The sequence below is a fragment of the Hylobates moloch genome, unplaced genomic scaffold (assembly GCF_009828535.3).
Source record: "Hylobates moloch isolate HMO894 unplaced genomic scaffold, HMol_V3 SCAFFOLD_5, whole genome shotgun sequence".
NCBI lineage: Eukaryota > Metazoa > Chordata > Mammalia > Primates > Hylobatidae > Hylobates > Hylobates moloch.
In genome coordinates this window covers 111598759-111621106 of record NW_026652280.1, presented here as the reverse complement: position 1 = coordinate 111621106, position 22348 = coordinate 111598759, and the positions used below count along the sequence as shown (strand labels likewise).

The 22348-nt window shown below is 43.8% G+C and overlaps 1 protein-coding gene across 1 annotated transcript; it reads left to right on the top strand.

The window, feature by feature from the left end:
• The first annotated feature begins 432 nt into the window (after positions 1-432).
• Positions 433-21654, top strand: MAB21L3 (mab-21 like 3). The gene is made up of 6 exons (XM_032151961.2): positions 433-584; positions 8922-9062; positions 12054-12345; positions 15732-15910; positions 16408-16602; positions 21392-21654. Exons 1-6 carry the CDS (start codon positions 537-539, stop codon positions 21623-21625), a joined length of 1089 nt encoding a protein of 362 aa, XP_032007852.1. The 5' UTR covers positions 433-536; the 3' UTR covers positions 21626-21654.
• The last annotated feature ends 694 nt before the right edge of the window (positions 21655-22348 follow it).

Below are 22348 nucleotides of genomic sequence, written 5' to 3'. Positions count from 1 at the left end.
TGTAAAGAAGGTAAATCAATCTGTGGGATTTTCTGGATTGGAGAGCAAGGGGTGTTTACTGTCAACAGGATAAGGACAAGGAGATATAAGATACTGAGTTCCACGGTGCATCTAGTGTCGGGACAGGAGCATAAAAGGTGGGGAGAAGCCAACTACAGGGTATTTCTGACTTGGATGGAACTTTTAAGTACTTGGGTGGGAAATACAATTTGGAAAATTGCTCTCTGGTCAAAGAACCAGTCAATGTAGCCAACTAAGGTATGATTAGGTTGGACTCAAATTCAATTTTATCAACTCTTCTTTTTAAATTCTTTTTTTTTAATTTCTCAAAAGATGACAGATGGATTTTCACAATTTGAAAATAAAAACATGAGTGAAGGATTCAGAAGGCAAGTCTCTGGTCCATTACACACTTCCAGAAAAACAGTACCCAGAGACTCACATTACTGGGAGTGCTATCTACTCACAAGTGTTGCACTCCATTGAGAAAAAAAAAACAGGAAGTTGCTGTTCTCCTCAGGACTGACCAAGAAGCCATGAAATCCCTTACTGTGGGAGACTTAGAAGATTGCCTACTGAATAAGGTAAGGACAGACCCGGTCTCTCCCATGTACCCCCTCCCCATTCACACTACTTCCAAAAAAACCTTCATCCAGAAAGGATCTCAGGCTGTTTCTAAAGACACATAAAATGCTCCTCAGAAAACAGACTGTCACCCATAACAATGTTTGGGGGCTTAACATATCTCAGCCTTACTTCTCTTTGAGGGTCCGGTACCCAGAGACATGCTGGGTATAGAATATAGACTGGAGAGTTGGAATCTGGGGAATGAGGGGGAACTCCAGCTCTGCCACTGACACTCATGTGGTTGTGAGTCACTTAACCTGCCTGAGCCTTGGCCTTCTTCTCTGTAAAATGGGAATAATAATAGGAGCTTCATGGGGTAATGGAAAAAGAGCTAATGAAATGAAAACAAAGCTTTTAAAAACTGTGAAAGTACTAGGTTTTTAAATATTATTATATTTTTAGTACATATCAGTTAAGAACTTAATTTCTTCTAGATGGTCTAGATGGTCATGTCGAATGTTAGAACTTGAAGGAAACTTAAATATTATCTAGTTTAAGCCTTTTCATTTACAGATAAAGCTACTAAGGCATGATGTTAATGTTAAAACCAAAATATTTAAATTGACTAAGAAGTAGGCACTGGTCTGCAGTTTTCATGCCTTTACAAGTACAAAAGTGAAGATCATTATCATAGTGATAAGTAAAATGTATTTCTTAGGCAAAACCATTAAGAGAGATAAATAAGGAAAACCTGGGATGATAAAAACTAGAGTAAACAAAGTGATTTCCCATTGTTCCTCCCTTTGAGGGCTCTAAGTGGAAGAGATATTGGCTGGCATTTTTTTCACGGGTCCTGTATTTTTCGTAAGAAAAAACTCCAAAATTTTTAGCGTGGTGTTCAAGTAACTTCAACTGCTCTATCTTTCTACCCTCTGCTTCCCCTGCATTTCCAATAGCAGAAATCCTAAACAGTGTTTGACATGTTGAGTCCAGTGTGTGCTCATGTTTTGTTTTGGCCTGTAGATTATTTCTAATGTTTTTAACAAACATTTCAAAATAGATTTTGCATAGAAATCCAGATTTCTGTCTGTCCAGGGGAAAAAAATCAGAATATTTGGCAACTACAGGTCCCAGTTTCTTGCCTGGAAACCGTGTGCTAGGGCTGAGTGTTTGTTAGCCAGAGCACGTGCTGGCCAATTCTCAGGAGGCTGATCACTCCTGTGTCTGACACTTGCTCCTGGTCCCCACTGCCTCTCTCATGTGTGTCCCCTACTCCATTCCTGTAGGTGGTTGAGTCTCCCATTTCTGCCCAACAAGAACTGGGCCCTGAGCAGGCCAAGGGCCCCAGCTCCTCCTCACCACTTTTCTGGCTCATATTCATCCTTCAAACTCAGAGTCCACTTTCTCAAGAAAGAGTCCCTGAAACCCCAGCACAAAATGATTTTGCCCACATATTCACTCCCATTATAATTAGTATTACTGGCACCATTTATTTGATCATGAGTTTGTATATTAACTCCTGACACTTTTCTAGTATCATCTTGGTTGGCAACTTGCATGCCATATCATTTCATTCTTTATAAGTTTCTGGAGGGAAGAACAGTGTCTTGCATACCTTTCTTTCCTTTGACATTCAGAGTATCTTGCACATATATGATCAGAAATATCTTTAGAGTTTGTTAAAGGCAAGAGTGGTGTGGAAGGCGACAGGTCAAGCTGCATACAGGGTCTCATTTAATCTAATCAACAACTATGTGATGTACATATTGCCTCCGTTTTTACAGAGGAGGAAACAGAGGCTTGTGGAGATTAAATAACTTGTCCAAAGTTACACAGCTAAATTAGAGGGTACTGAAGTCTCAGCCTCGTCTTTTTTACTCCAAAGGCTGAATGTCCTCTGCCAAACTCCTCTATATCTCTGCAAACACATACTAAGCACCTGCTTTGTGCAAAATACTGTGCTATTGTTTGAGGGTAGACCAAGGCCTGAGATGTGGCCTGCTAAATGAAAGAGAAATTTTAGTTTTGGTCTCTGGGATAGCTCTGTCCCATCTGCAGATTTTGTACATAACCCCAAAGGAAGAAGGAGGGAATTTCACATGCAGTCAGGCAAGTGCTTAATAGAATGCATGGTAGACCGTAAGGGATGCAGTAGAGATTTCAACAGATTGCTGGAGCAGCACGGTGCATTAGCTCTGATGGGAAAGGCGTCTTACAGAAAGAAGAGTAGAGACAAAGCCTTGGAGGAAGTGTAGGGTTTTAATAAGTGGAGAAGTACAGGAAAGGTCTTCCAGGCTAAGGGAACCCCGTTCAAACATTCAAGGTGTATTTCATTCCCAGTCGCCTTTTTCTTTTGGGGAGGCAGAACAGGGCAGTGGTTACAAATATGGGCTTTGGAAGGCTGATACCTGTATTCTGTAACTTACTAACTTTGGGAACCTGGGCAAATTACTTAAATGTTCTGAACTTTGGTTTCCTCATCTATAAAATGGGGATAATCACATCCACCTTAAAGAATGATGGGTAGGCACGAATGAGCCTACTCTTATAAAATGCCTTGCACACAGGAAGGACTCAATAATCTTAGTTTCACAGTGATGCTGCTACTACAGCTTCTGCTACATTTGGGGGCTGCAAATATTCTGTGTGACCCAAGCATTTGATTTATGGAAGAATTAGTCTACAAAGGAAGGGATATGATGGTGGAAAGCCTATGGTCTTGTGTGTATCTATCACCGGATTTAACTTTCCATTTCCTTACATTATTAGCCCCTGAAAGACAGAGATGATGCCAGTTTTTGTTTTGTTGAAATTTTTCCAACTGATGATTGGATTTCATGCAATTCCGGAATTAAAGGTCTGACTTCTTATTTTCTGGAAGGAAGTCCTCAGCATTTTCTTCTCAGTAACACTCATTGGGAATGACATACACATAGGCTGCGTGGTCATCGGTGTGACCAGGCCTGTGTGGTCATCGGTGTGACCAGGCCTGTGTGACATTCCTGGCATGCTACTTAGCACCACCACTCTGTCTCTGTCTCAAGGAAGCGTATCGGAATGCAAGTGAGTCAGAGTGATATTATTATAGGGGATAACCTTGAATCCCCATAATTTATATTTGAAACAGTAAATTATTCATGAACTTGAGCTATTAATAGCAGCAAATGACTTGTGGGGCAACAATGAGCCTGATGCTGTGGTTAAGGAGGAGGAGGGAAAAGCAGCCCAGGATGGGACATGGACCTGCGACAGCATGGAGATATGCCTGGGAAGAGCAAGGCCCAAAGAACATTTGTTTCCATGTTTTGCCATGAACTAAGTTTGGTGACAAGGTTGCCTCAAGGCTGCCTTGAGGCTGCAACTGGTATCTTGCTGACTTCCTAAAGTTTGAGAGGCAGTAAAGGAATTCCAGCTTTGGGCTTGCAGTGGGTGTCTACTTGTGTTAGAGCCCCCTTCTTTAGATCACTGTACAGCTGCCCCAACCCCACTGCTTGCTTTTCCACACCCTGAAATGAACTTTTTGCTGTATCTGTCTAGGGTGTGGCCAGAATAAGTGGAGAGAAACAGTCTGGGAGTTCTGTGTTGTCACACCATGAGGGTGACAAGAGGTGTCTGGGACTAAGCCTAGAAACCTCCAGCACAAATCACTTCTGGGGCTACCAAATAGCACGGTGATGCTGTGTGGGTAATAACTTATTGCAGGAAGTGTAGCCAGAGATGTGGGGAGGGACGGGGCTGCCCACCACCTAGAGAAAGAGGCTTCCGCTCAGGTCTCACAGCAGGAGCATCACTGTCTGGCCCTTGCTGCATGACCCTTTGTGCTTGTTAAATGCCAGAACAGTTGCTGATGCCCAAATACGTGGAGACCTAGGACTCCTTATTTCATGAGTCTTGACTTTAAATTGAAGGCATTTTTAGGTTCAGGAAGAGGATAAAGGGTAGGCAGTACTTCTGGTACATCAGTACTTAAGGGTGTGGCAAAGTGTGATGGAAAGAAGCCTGTCTAGTTCTACATCTAACTGCCGGTGTGATGTTAGGAAAGCCCCTTTGTCACTCCGGTCCTCCATAAAGTCACACCAGACAAGGCAATTTCTGAGGTCTCTTCCATTTCTAAGATCCTGAGTCTAAGTTGCAGCAGAAGTGACGGAGGAAGAAAATTAAAACTGGAATTTGTGGTTCTAGGTCTCAAAAAGCATTATCTTATTCTGACTTTCACCTTTGGCAATCAAAACAGGTCATAAGGGTGAACTAATAACCTGTGTAACAAGTGAGAGATTACAGTTGTTTTCCAGGAGTGTGTGATCTTATCCTGCTCGATAAGAATTTCACCATCAAATGAGGGCACAATTTGTAGAATAGATTTACAGTGAAGTACTTTTTCCAATAGGCTACTCTTCACATGTTATGTGCATACATGTATGTACACATGTCTATGTATGTGTGCGTACATAAATGTATACATATGTGTACATGCATGTATATGTATGTGCATGTGTGTACGTGTGTGTGTGCATATATGTGCATACATGTACATACATACACACATGCACACACACTTAAGCTTCTATTTAAAAATGATTTGGTGGTGATGAATTTTTCATTAGTTTATTAACTCAGGAAACAAAATATATATATATATATAGTCACTGCTATGTTAGTAACATTCAAGTTCTATGGAATTACATCTGCGGGGCTGGCAGATTCAGGAGGCTAGTCTTGGCCTTCAACACATTCTGAGAACTTAACTGTTAGAGAATACTATTTCTCAACCACTCTGCCTGCAATGTTCTATCTAGTTAACCCTTGTATTACTTTTCCCCACTGTACCTGCTCAGACTTCAGGTCCCTGAAGTTGCCTAATGTTCCCTATTCTACCACTAGCTTTATCCGTTCTTTATTCCGGCTGGAAAATATAGCCCACTGCTGAAACCCTCTGTTGCTTTTTTATCTTTCTCCAGCTCTTGCCCAGCAAACTCCAATCTTAGCACCTCAACTCTTACCTTTGGAGGGCTAAGAGGTGGTGGAGAAGATCTCACTGCTGAACTTACTGATAACCCACAGCCTCAGGGACCCAGCCTCAGCCAAGTCTTGATACTGTTCTGGTTATGTTTACACATGTACCTAAACAGTCTCTCATTCCTTATAGCAGCTATCTCAGCAGTCTATCGCCTGAAATCTCTTGCCTTCCACTTCACTCTTAACTCATTAACATCTCCCACTCTATAAAGAACATAGACATCAGACTGGAAATCTCTCTGATTTTCACTGCCCCCTACCCTTTTATCTGTATCTGCAAGCACCGTTTTTCCCTTCTTTCTTTCTGCCACACCAAGATGAATTCCTCACTCAGGCCTCTGGATGTGCATGACTCCTTTCGGGTGGGAAATCCTTACAAAATGGTTTTGCTCTCTGCTACGTCTTCTTTCACCACTGACTCTTTTCTCTCAGCATTTAAACATGTTTACACCTGTGTGTCATTTTGCAAGAAAAAAAAAACTGTTCGCATCCCTGTTGTTTTGGTTTTCCCCATAGTAAAAGTTCTTGGGGCTGGGCACGGTGGCTCACACTTGTAATACCAGCACTTTGGGAGGCCAAGGTGGGCAGATCACAAGATCAGGAGATTGAGACCATCCTAGCTAACATGGTGAAACCCCATCTCTACTAAAAAATACAAAAATTAGCCAGGTGTGGTGGCATGTGCCTGTAGTCCCAGCTACTCGGGAGGCTGAGGCAGGACAATCACTTGAACCAAGGAGGCAGAGTTTGCAGTGAGCCAAGGTCATGCCACTGCACTCCAGCTTGGCGACAGAGCGAGACTCCATCTAAAAAAAAAAAAAATTTCTTGGAGGAGTTGCTTACCTCTGTCTTCACTTGGTTGTCTTCCATTCACCCTTAATCCACATTTAATGTCCACGTCTTCCCCACCATTAATGCTAGTGCCCAGTGTTCCCCCAATTCAGCAATCCTATTCTAGCTGTCAGACTCCATGGACATTTGGGGGCCTTAACTCACTCAAGCACTTACTGTTGACCTTGTTCTTGAAATTCTTCCTTTACTTTCAGGACCTCTCATGGTTTATTCTCCCACTTCACCACCTCCTCTAAGGCAATTGTGTTCTAAAAATGTCACAGGAACAATTGCACAGGCATGAGGAGCACAAATTCTCTCCTTGTGCTCCTCAGGCCTGGCTCAATACCTGCTATTTTCTTGTTCTAGAACAACTTTCATGCCCCCTTTTTCCTAGCTAACTCCTAGTAAGCTTTCAAGATACCACTCCAACACACTGTGCCTCCAGGAAGGCCTCCCAACCTCCAAACTGGATGAAGTATCCTTTTTCTATGTATCCATAGCATCTGTGCAAACCTCTACCTTGCACTAGATTGCAGTGATTTTAATTTCCAGGTCATTTGTCTTGCTTTGTCAAGTTATCTATAAACCTCATGGCAACATGTATGCACAGAGCGCAGCATAAAATGGATGTTCCACTCAAATTACTCAAATGGAATTGAATCACAACACAGATGGGAAGTCCTGTGCTGGAGAGGACACTTAAGTTTTGGCTTCTAAAACCTTTATTTTTGTCATTTGTTATTTTTCCCATAATAGCATCCCACACTTGTATTCTGTACTTAACATTTGTCTTCCTCACTACTGTGAATGCATGGCCACGTCTATCTTGTGCATTGCTGTATTCCAGCATGTAATGGTGCCCACCACAGAGGACGTGCTAAACAAATACTTATTGATGAACTGACCCTATATGTGCTATACAACGTGTCTACCAATAGGTGCACGGTCACATTCTTATTCTATGAACATATGAAGTTGGCTTGCTGGTTATTGAGAAGGATGAGTGAGGTCTCAGGTGACTGGCCTAGTTGATGACTTAGTTTAGGAAAACAGGAATCTCTTTGACTTGGGCTTTTTTTTCTGGCTGTCGTGATTAGTTTATGGGTGTCTCAAAATGACTCTAGAATATGTAGAAACAGCCGTTATACCAAATTCAGAAAGAATATAAAGATTCATGGATGGGCATTAGATTGAGATGTATCAGATATTGCTTGAAATTGGCCCCTGGCTGAAGGAGCTTCTGAAGGAGAGTCTTGCTGTCATGACAGCAGCTTGTAGGTGCCTCCTGAGCAAGATGACAAAGCGCCCCCTCCATTTCAGAAAAAACTTGCAGACCCTTCCGTATCTTATTTGGATTTTTCTGTGTCTCTCCTGGAGTTTACTAAAAGTTCCTTTGTGTTTCCCACAAACGTCCATTTCCCTAAAGTGTAAGTATCTGATTAGTGTTGAGTTTTCTATGAGAATTTCCCAATTCTTCATAACTCACTGTAGTAACTTTCTGTCAGCAGAAACATGCCTTTTCTTAAGGGTCTAGAAGCAAAAGGCAGGGGTGAGTACAGAGGCAAAGAGAATCATCATTTACTGATGACATCAGTGGCAACCAGGCTGCTGGGTGCTGATACATGTTAAGCAGTTTAATATTCACACCATGGGCAGCAGGCATGACAATGGTAGAGTCTCACCATGGTTCACAAAACCCTGTGTGATGATCTGGCCCCTGCTTTCCTCTCCAAACTCACCTCCTATCACTTTCCTTTTGCCGGATCCAACCACAGTGGCCTTGCTGCTAGCCTTAGAGCATTGCCTACGTCAGAGGAGGAACATGGAATCTGCTCTCCTAAGCTGTCTTCAGCCTCACTCAAATGTCACCTCTTTAGAGAAGTCTTCTTTGTCCATTGCCCGCCCTGACTAAAATAGCTGCCCCTTTATTCTCTAGTCGCTTATCATATTTTATTCTCCTTCATGGGACTTATCATACTTGATATTACGTTATACACACACACACACAGACACACAAACACACACACACACATATATATACAGGAATACATATATATACACATTTATATGTGTGTCTGTGTGTATAATATCAGATATGACACTATATAATATTGATATATATTATAATTATGTATAATATATTATGTATTATATCTACATGTATTCCTATGTTTTCAGCTAGAGGGCAAGTATCTACATTGTTCACTGTTGTCTTAATCACTGTTGTGTCCCCAGCACCTGGCCTGGCACCTGCTACATAGTAGGTCCTAGATAAATATCAAATGAATGCACCTGTTACAGAAAAGAACATTGAGGCACCACCAAGTGTCTTCTCAGTGGAGTCAGACCTAAATCCATCTCCCCGGCACCTTGGGAAGGCAGGATTTTTGAGCTGAACTCCATCAGTCACCCCTCGCTGTACCCTTGTCTCCTCACTCTCTTATGCCAGTACCTTGGGGCCCACAGAGGAAATAACCACCTTTGCTGGTCCCTCTAACACCCAGGTGGACTTGAGGCGTCAGCAGATTTCCCAGGCTATGGAGGAGGTGCAGAAAGTCGTTCATCATTTGACCACAAACATCAGCAACCAAGACATTAGATTTCAAGCTGTGCCTTACTCTGACACGTACAATGAAAATATTAAGGTAAGCAAGTCTCATTGTCTCTAAGTGCCACCAACAGAGCCAGGACACTTGGGCAGGTGAATCTCAGTGTGTGACAGATGATTGCCTCACTCAGAATACTCATAACAATTCTTGTTTTCATAGGTACTCTTAGTTTTTACTATTTACAGTCTCATTTTATACATGTCATTTCAGCCAGCAGCGTGCCTTATGCCTATAATCCCAGCACTGGAGGCCGAAGTGGGAGGATGGCTTGAGGCCAAGAGTTTGAGACCAGCCTGGGCAACGTAGTGAGACTCCGTCTCTATAGAAAAAGAAAAAAAGATAGATATTATTTCCTTTGAGCCCCCACATTCCTAGATGAGAAAAATTAGGCTTAGAGAAGTCAAATGACTTGATCAAGTCATATAAGGCACTAAAGCCAGAACTCACACAGAGGCTTTTGATTCCAAAGCACATTCTGCCATCACAATCAAAGCTCCGTTAAATACACATTCATTTATTAAGCACCTACTTAATAGATTGGGGGTGGGGTGGAGGGAACTGAGGGCATCCATAAGAAGACAGTTGAAAGTCATAGTCTGTGGGTTGCAGATGGGGAAGGAAGAAAGTAGAAGAGGTGCCACCGAGAAGCTGCAGGAGCAGACTGACAACCCCTCTCCCTGCTAAAGAATCCCACCCAGTGTAAGCCAATGGGTAACGCCAGCATTCAGGCAACACAGTAGTGAGGGCAGAGCTGTACAGACAGAAACGACCTTACTTAAACCTGTAAACCACCTTGTGGAAAAGACAGTCTGGTTATTTCCATTTTAGAGGTGAGAGAAGTGAGATTCTGAATCATTCTGAATCTCCATCATTCTTTATCTCGATTTTTATTATGCCACATACCTCTTTCACTTTGTATTAAATTTGTATGTATTCATGGCCCATTTCTCACAACAGACTGCACATCCCTTGATTGTAAGGACCATGTTTACTGTTCGTTTTGTTCCTAGCACCCAGCAGGGTGTGTGGCACATGGTAGACACTTAACGTATGTAGAATAAATGAATAAATGAATGAGTAAAAGAATTAGTACCTGAGCAAAAGACTATTGCTGGCCCATTACATTTCAAGGTTAGTGGATGCAAGAACCACCCAAGAGATTCTGGGATTTGTGGATTCTGAAACAGAGTCAGATTGTAGGAAATTAATCCCAGGGTGAAAATTATAAAACTAGACTGAATCCTGGAATGCTAGAATATCACTTGCCCAACTCTATCACCCAGACCAATCTAACTTGGACACACATAGACCGGTGACTAGAAATAGAGATATTACATTACTTTTCTTAGCACTATACCCAAGGAAATTTCCTTCAGTGATTCCACTTAGAATTCATAGCTTAAAATATATCTTGCATTTATATATGTCATGTCTTACATATTAAGTTTTGAAAATAGCTACAGCATAGCATATAAAATTGCTTTTAACTTAGATCAGAATCAACAAGTTTTTGTTTGTTTTGCTTTTTTGCTTGTTTTTTTTAAAGATAGGATCTCCTTCTGTCACCCAGGCTGGAGTGCAGTGCTGCGATCATGGCTCACTGCAGCCTCAACCTCCCAGGCTTAAGTCATTTTCCCACCTCAGCCACCTGAGCAGCTGGGACTACAGGTGCAAATGCCACCAGGCCTGGCTAATTTTTTTTTTTTTTTTGTAGAGATGGATTTCATCATATTGCCCAAGCTGCTCAACAAATATTTACTAAGCACCACTTACATGACTAACAACATGATAGTTGTGCTTTTGAATTCACATGAAAGTGAATTGAAATAATGTACAGATCTGAAATTCCAGGGACTTTAGATGTTTTTCCTCTTTTTAAATCCAGCTGCCTTTCTATGGGTACCAGAAGTCATGTGGATACATCATCTAAAACATCAAACTATTGTTTTCTTAGCGTTAGACAGAACCAGCTGGAGCTGATTAGGGCTTTCCCCCCTCAATGGGTCAATGACTGGCCCTGGGCAAGAGTTAACCAAATTCCATGGTCAGAGCTTTCCAGGAGGAGGAGGCAGCTGACTCACAGCCAAAGGTGTGAGTGCAGTGGGACATGGTCAGAGTTCAAGCTCCTTTGGCTGCTCTGTTTACCCACTTGTTCTATCTCTTGGCTGCCGGTCTGCCGGCTTTCCCCCAGTCGTTGCTTCACTGGTTCCTGGAGAAAGGAGTTAGGTAGATTCTGATTGTTTGCTTTTTTTCTTTAAACTTAGAATCGTCTCAACAGCTCACATTGTCTCAACAAATAAGCTTTCATTTTGCCTTTATTTTGGAAGGGTTAGTCATGAACATTGACCATGGGTCATCAGTACAGGCCAAAAAAAAAAGGAGATATTTTACAAAATCTTTTACCTCCCCTCCTGTTACTTCCCACCTTTTATTTGTGTCAAAACATTCACCATTCCATGTCATTCATTGTTGGCTGAGTGCCAGCCCAGGGTAGAGAAATAATAACTGAACAAGCTGTCCAAAGACCTAAACTCAAATTCTGACTTTTCTACTTACTGGTTGTGTGTCCCTGAGGAGATCTCCAAGCCCCTCTGCATCTTGGATTCCTTATCTGGAAAATGGCAACAAAGCTCACCTTACTGTGTGATTGTGAAGTTGAAATGTTCAAATGCATTAGAATTACAGTGTTGCGTCTGCATGGAACTCAATGCATACTCATTCTTCTTTCTCAAACCTTAGGCCTCCTCTGGAGTTCCTGGCTTAGTTCACTGTCTTTACTTGTATATTCATGAGATAATAAACTCAGCAAGTTAATTTACTTGCCCGAAGTATTTACAATGATTCAGTAGCAGAACAAAGAGGTAATCCACTTGTAACACCCAGGTCGAGGTCTCTGTGTATCTGGTCACACTGCTGAGGGTGGAGTGCTTAACAGAGCTGCCTGGCGAGACAGGTCGGCTCCCAGGACTTCCGTTACCTTCCGAATCTGTGAATTCATGCTTGTTTTCAATCCTTTCCTGACCCTAGGTTTTGGCCCCCAGTCAGTTCCTCGTCACAGTCCCAATAAAAGGCCTGGCCGGGTACAGGGAGGCCAGGGAGCAGCGCTGGCGGTACTACACCCTGCAGGGCACCAGGCTGCCCTGCCCATTGCGGGACCCTGAGGGTCTGCAGCAGTGGCTGGAGGTGGAACAGTTTATGAAGAGCCTGTGGCAGTGGCATGAGACAGATGTGAACATCGACGGCGACATTGTGCCCGCCAAGGTCCTCCTAGTGTTCCGGAAGCTCGTGGAAAATGCAATTAGAACCTGTCACCTCTCAGGTGAGCTGATCAGGAACAAGTGCAAGGGTTATTGCTGGCATTCCCCTTTCGCTCTATAAAACCTCTGTTTGGGTGTCACCTGCAGCTCACAGCCTATATTTGAGAAAATAATCATGTGCTCTTCACATTTATTTAATCTTCATAATATGAATCAGCTTTTTTTTTCCTGCTGTTGATGCACAGAAGATTGGAATTCATACTAACAAAATAGTCTTGTGGCTTTAAGAAAGTTACTGTGCCGGTATAGATATAAAATCCTGTGGATTATGCACCTTAACCAGGCTTAAAAACTTAAGCGTATTTTTTTTTAAAAGCAAATTATTCACAAACCCCAGGTCTTCTTTATTAGCCCATTTCTACTGCAGCACCTCCATCTGACTGCAGTACCACAATGTGCTTAGATTCCACATTTGGAAACCACTAACTTATACCAAAGCACAAAATCCAGGAGCCATAAAGAACTGACTAAGTTTGACAACTCCAAAGTCTTAAGCTACTGTACAGCATGTGCATACACACACACACACACACACACACACACACACACACTCCCTTTTTGTTCACACAAAGTGAAAAGGTGAATTTCAAACTAGAAAGAAATGGCTAATTTTCTTAATTTATAAATCAATAAGAAAAAAGATGAGCTGACTAATAGAAATAATTACCAAAAAAAAGGAGAAAAAGAATATAAATGGCTTGCAAAAATAAGAAAAAGCGTTCCATCTAATGTATATTTCAACATATATTAGAATATACCTAATGTTGGGTGCATTAAAATACCAAGCAAGCTAAAAGAAATTAAAAGTTTGATCGGCCAGGCACGGTGGCTCACGCTTGTAATCCCAGCACTTTGGGAGGCCGAGGCGGGCGGATCACGAAGTCAGGAGATCGAGACCACGGTGAAACCCCGTCTCTACTAAAAATACAAAAAATTAGCCGGGTGTGGTGGCGGGCGCCTGTAGTCCCAGCTACTCGGAGAGGCTGAGGCAGGAGAATGGCATGAACCCGGGAGGCGGAGCTTGCAGTGAGCCGAGATTGCTCCACTGCACTCCAGCCCGGGCCACAGACGAGACTCCGTCTCAAAAAAAAAAAAAGAAAAGTTTGATCATGCTTAGTGTCGAGTGGGCATGGTGAAATGGGTGTTCTCATATTGTTATTAGAAGTGTAAATTGGTGTCTCCTTTTTAAAGGGCAAGTTGTCTATATTTTATTTTTATAATGTGCTTACTTGACAATTCAACAATTCCAGTTCTAGAAATATATTTCTACAAATACACAAAGAAATATGCACCAGGATATTCTCTGCCATAGGTTTTATAATAGTAAATAGCTAGAAGTAATCTAAATGGCTAACAAAGGAAAATTGGCTAAATTAAATTATGCTATCTCTGCCTACTGGACTACTATGCAGCCTTTAAAAAGAACAGGCATATGCTCATGCATACATACAGAGCTATGAAAAATGCATGTGCTAAATAGTTAAGTGAAAAACCAAACTGCTAAACAATATGATATTCCATCTGTGTGAAAATAAAAGGATGTATTCGTACATAAGATTGCTTGTCTAGACAGAATAGTTCTGAAAATTTCCATAATGGTAATAGTTTATGTTTAATAGATTTTTTTACTAAGTAGAATAAGTTTCATGGGTTAGTTAATTTAATTCTCATAACCACACAATACAGTAAGAATTCTTTTCCTACCCGTTTTAGAGATGAGGAAACTGAGACTTAGAGAGATTAAGTCACTTCTGAAGGTCACACACCTCGTAAGCAGAGCCAGCTGCAGGGCAGGGTGTGGGCCTGCGGGCCGGCTGCAGCATCAGCTCACCTCTTATGCTGTGCGACATTATTCATAGTGAAAGTGCAAAGCAGAGACTCAGAATGGGCAAGGTTGATGAGGCGCTTTTAGTAAATAATGCTAAAGTGCCAGTTGTCATGTTCCTGTCTGGGCAGCTCTGATGAGATGCAGACAAGCCCTTTATCCCACCCTGGCCAGGGAATGTTTCCCTTTTGAACGGCCTAACACAAGTAATGTGCTTCCATTTTCTTCTTTGTGCAAGGAAATGCAAAATAGTAGATTCCAATCTATTTCAAGAATTAGGATGAGCAAATAAGGATGAATAGATCCTGATCTATTCAAGACTGCTTATCTTTATCTGCAATGAAGGCAAACAAACAAAAACTGTACCTTTCGAAAGAAGAAGGAGCGAATTGGAAATGAGGAAATTATAGTATGTGAGCTAGAAAACTACTAGATGCGTTAGTTTTCTCTTCTTCTCTTTGCCTGGTTTGAAAACGAGGCAATGGAGACTTCTTTCAAATCACTCAATCCTCTGAAACAGTGGCTGTGACATGCTTTGATGTATTTTGTGGTTACAGGGGTTTCTGATGATAGATACCTCTGAGGCTCAGCTGGCTGAGTGGATGGTAAAAATGAATACCATCTAAGAGACTGAGGCTCGGATAGAAGAAAGGTGAAGCCAAATTTCACCAAAGGCATATGTATAAATAAGGAGGCTGATGCTGTCCCTAACCAGTGTCAGAATATCTAGGTGAAGAGGGAAAAAAAATGGCATTAGCCTTCCCTATGTTTGCATTACTCTGAAAACCAACATTTAGATATTTGGGTGGAATGGAGAAGGATTTAGAAAAATAGTTAGGTTTCATTTTACAGTAGCAAATATAGAAGGTCCCCAACTTGCCACGGCTCAACAAGAGCCATGATTTTTTTACTTTACGAGGGTGCGAAAGTGATATATGTTTAGTAGAACACATACTTCGAGTACCCATACAACCATTCAATGAATTCCATGAGATATTCAACACTTTATTATAAAATAGGCTTTGTATTAGATGATTTTGCCCAACTGTAAGTTAATGTAAGTGTTCTGAGCACTTTTAAGGTAGGGTAGGCTAAGCTATGATGGTTGGTAGGTTCGGTGTATTAATACATTTTCAACTTACAATATTTTCAGCTTCATCAGGATGTGACCTCATCATAAGTCAAGGAGCATCTGTACTACACTTTTTCTTTTTATTCTATGGCTTTTACTTTCAGTTGAACCTCCTGAAAAGAATCTATTAATTTAAAAGAAAAGGTACCACAAAAGCCTTGGGGTTGGGGGAGAAAGAAAAACCCACCAGCAATGAGACTTCTTAGTAATGTTCCGACGCTGGCTAGCTGACTAACCATCTATCTGGTTTTGATGTCAAAACCTTGACGTGCTACAGGCGTTGTGATCCTTCACATGCTACAGACATTGTGAAAGTTGCCGCACCAGTTGCAAGGTGCTGGTCAGAGCAACTGCTCACGAATTTCTTGTTTGAACACTTGTAATGTGCAAGCCTTTCTCTTCTCCTTATCCATTTGGTCATTTCCCATCAGGTAAGCTCAGCATGCTAGGAAACCGCTCTGCAGTTTGGGTTGCTGTGGAAACATCCGCATATCAGGTGGAACTGGAGCTGGTCCCCGCAGTGGAGATCCCCACCACCTGGTCCAGGAAAGCCCAGTGGCCTCGATGTCTGCAGCGCTGGCCTTCCCAAGAGAGAGTGGAGTGCATCAAGGTATCAGTGGGCGGGACCCAGCTCTCCAGAGCAGTGATGCCAACAGCTTAACCAGTCACAGCATTACTGACTGCCAACGAGTTTCCGAAGGAAAGTTGAGGTGTCACTAGATCAGCAGTTCTCAAGGTGTGGGCCCTGCAGCAGTGTCACCTGAGAACTTGTTAGAAATGCAGCTTCCCGGGCCCCCGCTCTGGACCTGCTGAATGAGACCCTGTGCACAGGGCCCAGCAATCTGTGTTTTAAGAAGCCCTCTGGGTGATGTGATTCTGATGCATGCTCAAGTTGGAGAACTGCTGCAGGAGAGGAAGTGGGTACCACCTTCTAACTGTCCACATCCAAGGTGGTTTGTGGTCTCCCTGACACCCCCTTCTCATCCCCATGTAAGATGTGTTGTCTGCCTGGTGACAAGTTCCCCAGACCAGCGGACTGCTTCAGAAATGGCTTTCTACACCAGTGAGCATTGTTCTTATTTCTCAATATTTTTCTCTTTCTTCCAGTCGTTTGGGTTTAACTTGTTGGCCTGTTCAAATTATCACTGGCAGCTGAGCTTCCTCCGTGCTGAGCAGGTGTTACTGGAACAGCTGGATGAAGATGGGGGCTGCCGTAGGAAGTGTTTCCAGGTCATGAGGCAGCTGAAGGAGGACGTCTGGTGCCCAGGGAACAGGCCGGTCATCACGTCCCACCATCTGCAGGTGAGTGTGAGGCAGGTTGGAGAAGACCCAGGGGCAGCTTTGGATAGGCCATTCTTCCCGTGGCCTCTGTAGGGCCTGGCCAGAGCCAGTCAGAAGGGGTGGCGTGTATGAAAAATTCAGGATGAGGCTCTAGCATCTATATTTGCCATCCAACAAATTACTACTTATTATGGAAATATGTAAACTAGCACCGTATGGGAGTGCACAACATCCCTGCCCAGGGTAAAATTTCCTCCCTCCCTTCCCTTTTCCAATTCTCTTCTCTCCCACTTTTGCTCCCCCCTCACTTTTATTTTACCCACCAAACCAACCTGAGTGCCCACTAGGTGCCAGAAACCCTGCTGAGGTTCAGAAATGAATCACAAAATGTGGTTTGTGCCTCACACTTTGATGGCTTTATGTTTGCGCCGGTCTTCAAACCCATTGCAGCCTACGCACACCTCCTCATGCACACAGACTCACTAACACAGAGGGGACCAGGAAATGCAACACAGAGGTGACCACACACGTAGTGCCACATACCTCTTTCCAGGGTCCAAATCACCAGGCAAGGATCTTCCCTTGCTCTGCCAGCCCCTGCCTCTCCTTGCCCTAAACCCAACAGTACACATTCATTCACGCCTTTGCTCACTCATTCAGCAAGTGTTTATTGAGATTACTCTGGGCCAGAGGCCTGCCCCAGTACCTGCTGTGGGCTCAACCTCTGCAGGCACAAAGGTGAACAGACACAGATGTGGTTCCTCATTCATGGCACTTCTGGTCTAGCATAGGAGATAGACATGGGTCAGGCAAGCCAGTGGGTGCATGTACAATCACACAGTGAGGAAGCACTGGAAAGGGAGGAGTATGGCTCTGTGAAGGCTCAGAGCAGGACAGCCTGACCTGGACTGGGCAGTCAGGGGGGCCTCCCTGGAGAGGGGGCCTTTGACCACCCTCCCGACTCTCTCTTTCTCAAATTGTGAACCACACAGAGTGAAGTGGACTCTCATGTAGCACCTCTGTGCAGCCTGCTGGGGTAGGGAGGTAGGAGACTTGCAGGACACCCCAGCCCAGCCTAGCTAGTGTGGGTCTAGGAGCTTCAGCCCTCCTCCCTGGCCCCAGAAAGGATGGACTGCCTTTCCACTCAGGTAAGCACAGGAACCTGGGGCAGTCACCTCTCTGTGAGGTGCCTTCCTCACATACCTGTTCCTCCTCTCATTTGATGGACAAAACTGTCTTCCAGCCCCATGTTACTCTGTCTGCTCTAAAGTAACTTACTGAAGGACCGATACCACATTGGTCTTGTCCAGCTGGAAGGCTGACCTAACTCGATGCTCTTATTCATTGGGAGAAGGATGAACAACACCCCCAGTATCTCTCCCAATGCTTTGTACATAGTAGCGCATTAAATATTTGTTGAGCAAATGAATGAATGGCTTCACATCTTACTCAACTTTTCTTTTTTTTTGCACAAAATCACTAACATTGCTTCACCTTCTTATCTTTCCAATAACCTATCCATTTTGACCTGCAGAAGAATCTGTTAACATCTCATTCACATGCACTGGGGCTTCTCTCTGGAGTTCCAACATTCTCAACGTGTCCCAAGCACACTCCCCTAAAAACACGCAGGCTGTTCTCCTGGATGGAGGGCATATGCTTGCAGAAGATACTTTGATTCTTTCTGTGGATTTAGCTTCTCTTGCTTTCCTTTATACAGGTCACACTAGAAGAGGCAGAGCTGAGACACAAACTCAAGTCTATCTCATATCAAAACCTCATAACCTTAACGAATGACTTCATTACCTCTCAATTAAGATAGATGGAAATACCATTCAGTGACATGAATATTTCAGGCAGGATTGAATGGGGCCACCATGGATCTCCCAGCCCATGGCTGCTTGCGAATCTGTACTTCCCACAAGGGCTGACTTCTATTCTGATGGCTCCTAAGTCACCCAGTGGATTTTAAGGCAACTCCTTAAGGATTCCCTGTTTCAATCCTCCCTGACCCACCTGCATGGCACAATAGAATTGGGCATCCTCAAGGATGGGCATTTTTTTTTAAGGGGGCTATTTCTGGAGTAAGATAAACAGAAAGTGCTAACTGCCTTTTTCTCTGGTCTTCCATCCTTAGTCCACAGACAGAATTATCTCCCATTTAGGCATCCCCGCCCTTGAAATGAATGTGGCTGGTGATAAACGTGGTGCTAGACACCATCCCAGATGATAACTTGAGTGTGCTGGATCCTTGCCAAGTCTTCATTTTGGGGAAAGTGGAAGAGGTTGGGTTGCAAAACAGCATTAGGAAGCTGTGGCACTCAGCCTCGCCTCACCGTAAGTCTGACACTCTCTTACAAGGCCCTCACCTTCTCCCCAAAAAGGCTCTGCCCCAAGACTATTTCATGTGAAGCAAAAGCTTATCTTTTATTGCCTTATTTATTCCTAAAACCCACTCAAAGTACATTGGCTTGCTTATAATGAGCTTAACTGCCCCAGTTTGCTTAGGGAGATAAAAGCTTAATTAACAAGAGGAATTAACATTTTTTCTGCTATCTAGGTTATCTTCACTTGCATGAAATTATCTCTAACTCATTTATTCATAATAATGTAATCTAAATACATAGTTGCTATGAACTTACAACTGCTCTAAAAAATAAAGACTGTATAAAAATACTCAATATCTAAACCATAACATTAATGGGTAATTCATTAATTCACTTATTCAATAAATGTTTATTAACTTCCTCTCATGGGCTAGCCTTTGCTGGGTACTAGGTAGCTTAATAGTGAATAAAAATAGGCATCATTCATTGCTCTCATAAAGTTTATAATCCAGTAGGGGAAATGATAAAATTAATCACATAAATATAAAAACTACTACTGTTGTCGCTGCTTCTTATGAGAAGTACATGGCTAAGAGAGTGTGCAATGGGTGTACTAGGGAAATTTGATCTGATGGACAAAGAAGGGAAAGAAGTGCGCCCTATGCAGCCACAGCAGGATGTGCAAAGGCTCTGTGGTAGAAAGGAGCATGAAACAGCTGGTGTGGCTACATGAAGAGAGCAAGGGAGGACGCGGGTCAAGATGAGTCTGGAAAGGAAGGCAGGGACCAAACTTTATAAACCACACCATGTTAAGGATGATGTTTTTAGCTAACAAACAATGGGAAGACCTTGAAGTATTTTATTTTATTTTTCATTTTTATTTTTTGAGATGGAGTCTTGCTTTGTCGCCCAGGCTGGAGTGCAGCAGCATGATCTCGGCTCACTGCAAGCTCCGCCTTCCGGGTTTGCACCATTCTCCTGCCTCAGCCTCCTGAGTAGCTGGGACTACAGGCGCCCGCCACTACGCCTGGCTAACTTTTTGTATTTTTAGTAGAGATGGGGTTCCACCATGTTAGCCAGGATGGGACCTTGAAGTATTTTAGATGAGAAGGGAAGTAGATGTATATTGGCAGCAGCATGGTTGGTGATAGTTTGGATGGTGGCAAGAACAGGGATGGGCTGATGAGATGGCTACTGCAGAGGTCCAGTGAGATGTGGAGGCAGTGTGGAGGGGGATGGTAGAATAATACTGGAGGTGAAGGTAAATGGGTAGACTCGAGAAATACTTAGACAAGAGGATTACAGGACTTGACTGGGGGTGGTAAGGGAGAAGGATGACTCCTAGATTTGCGTGTTGCACAACTAGCTAGTTAAGCAACTCTGGAGGCAGATCAGGTTTGTGCAGGAAGAGCAGGGATTCAGTTTGGACATGTTGGGACTGAGATAACTTTCAGATACTCAAGAGATACATGGTAAGCAGGTCAGAGGAGAAGTCTGGGCTGGAGACACAAATTTGCAAGTCATTCATATGTAGTGAGAATTAGAGCTGCTGTTGTGGAGGCAACATAGAGCTGAGGAGTGAATGTAGAGTGAGAGGAGAAGAGGGCCTAGAATTGAGCCTCCAGAAACTCCACCTCTCAAAGGCAGGCCAAGGAGTATAAGCCTGCCAAGGAGGCGCTGTAATGCTAGGAGAAAAAACCCAGAGAGTAGACTGCTTGGAAGTCAAGTGAAGGATGGCTCAGGAGGGAGGGTGTGGGCGAGAGAACCAGGTCTGCTGAAAGGTCAGGTAAGGTGCAGGCTGACAAAGGCCTATTAGATTGAGAAATGTGGAGATCACTGGGCCTTGACGAGAGGAGCCTTTGAGGATTAATGAGAGAAGAATCCATACTGAGCAGACTGAGACAAGAAATGGGAGGAGAGGAAATGACGGCAAATAACAGAGCCGACTCTCCAGAGAAGCCTGGATTTGCAGAGGGAAGAGTGAGGGCAGGAGGCAGATGTGGGGTTGGGGTTGCAGGAGAGCTTTCAACTTGTGAAAACAGTTGAGGAAGAGGGTAATCAGCCATACACAGTTCCTGGAAGATGGGATCTGGGGCCCTGTGGAGGAATCAGCCCCACAGGCAGAAGAGGCAGAAGCAGGGAGGAAGAGAGGAGGGTGCCGCAGTAGGCAAGATCTGTCTGGTTTGGGAGGATGAGGGGTTCCATTTTCCCTGTAAAGTAGGAGGCAAAGACATTGCCTGGAGTGATGACCATTGGAAATGTTGGAGGAGAGTGAGGGAATAGATTAGGGAAGAGGTGCGGGAGACCAGCTGGTAAACTGAAGGCCCACCTGAAGTTGGGGATTGTGAATTCATGGTAGATCCAGTCTGCCCAGGCAACTCTTTTCTCCCTCCTTCCAAGGCCACATAAGCTCAATAATTGTTTCTAAGCTATCCTCCTAAATTGCCCGAAACAATGTCTGACAGCACTTCTTCCTTCCACAGACTGTGCTCTTTTGGACCTGCGAGAAATATCCCCACTTTAAAGACTGGCAGGTCTTCAGCAAAGCGTTTCTGCGCCTGGTGAGAAAACTGCACAAGTGCGTGAGCCAGCACTTCCTGAAACACTATTTCGTCCGGAACAGCAACCTCTTTCAGTGCACCAACCCTATTGAACTGGACACTGTGGCCCAAAAGGTGGCCCCCTTCCTGAAGAACCCCCAGATCGGCCCGCCCTGATGGCTGCCCCGGCGTGGGAGGCTCTTGGACATTTTATTCTGGCTTAACCTTGTTCTTTGGATGGTTCCTCAGTCAGGTGCCAGGATCCTGCCTAGGAGAAAGGCCACGAATGGCAGCAGAAATTACATCAAACCAGTAACACTTCAGCAGGGGGAAAACTGTGCCCCAGGATGTCTGGCCCAAGCCTCCCTGGAGCCCAGCAAGCATTTCCGCCCCAGCTACCTCTCCTGGAGACAGCTCTCATCAGGCTTCCCCAGGCACAGATTTGGAATGGGTGACAGTTCTGAACTTAGTTTCCCTTGTTCAGGCTCTGATCGTCTCACAGTGAAGATGGAGACAGAACCCCTGGAAGGCTGGACGTGAGCCTGCTGGCCAATACTGTGCCCAGCCCACTGATCATGGGCACATTCTCCTGCCATTGGTAAAATGGGAATGTTAACGTGCCTACCTCTGAGCAGGGCTGTGTGCCTATGAAACTGTGCTGGCGCCTTTTCAACAGGAAGGCATTGGATCAACACAAAGTGTTCCTGGTTGGTTGCGCAGCTGGTGTTTGCATCCTGGATTGGTACCCACAGCACTGACGCAAAATTGCACCTGATGAGTTAGTGAGCCTGTGCTTCCTTGCTGCCCTCCAGCTCCCTTAGCATGTGGGTCAGTGGCTCCTGATGTTCTGTCTGCTTCCCTGGTATTCTCTAAGCAGGGAGGGAAGTGGTTTTGATGACA

Bases quoted from the DNA above. Each gene is read 5' to 3' on its own strand.
- MAB21L3 (XM_032151961.2), top strand. From the start codon at position 537: ATGAAATCCCTTACTGTGGGAGACTTAGAAGATTGCCTACTGAATAAG. The intron at 15,911-16,407 runs GTATCAGTGGGC...TCTTTCTTCCAG, and splicing joins AGAGAGTGGAGTGCATCAAG to TCGTTTGGGTTTAACTTGTT. The intron at 16,603-21,391 runs GTGAGTGTGAGG...TTCCTTCCACAG, and splicing joins TCACGTCCCACCATCTGCAG to ACTGTGCTCTTTTGGACCTG.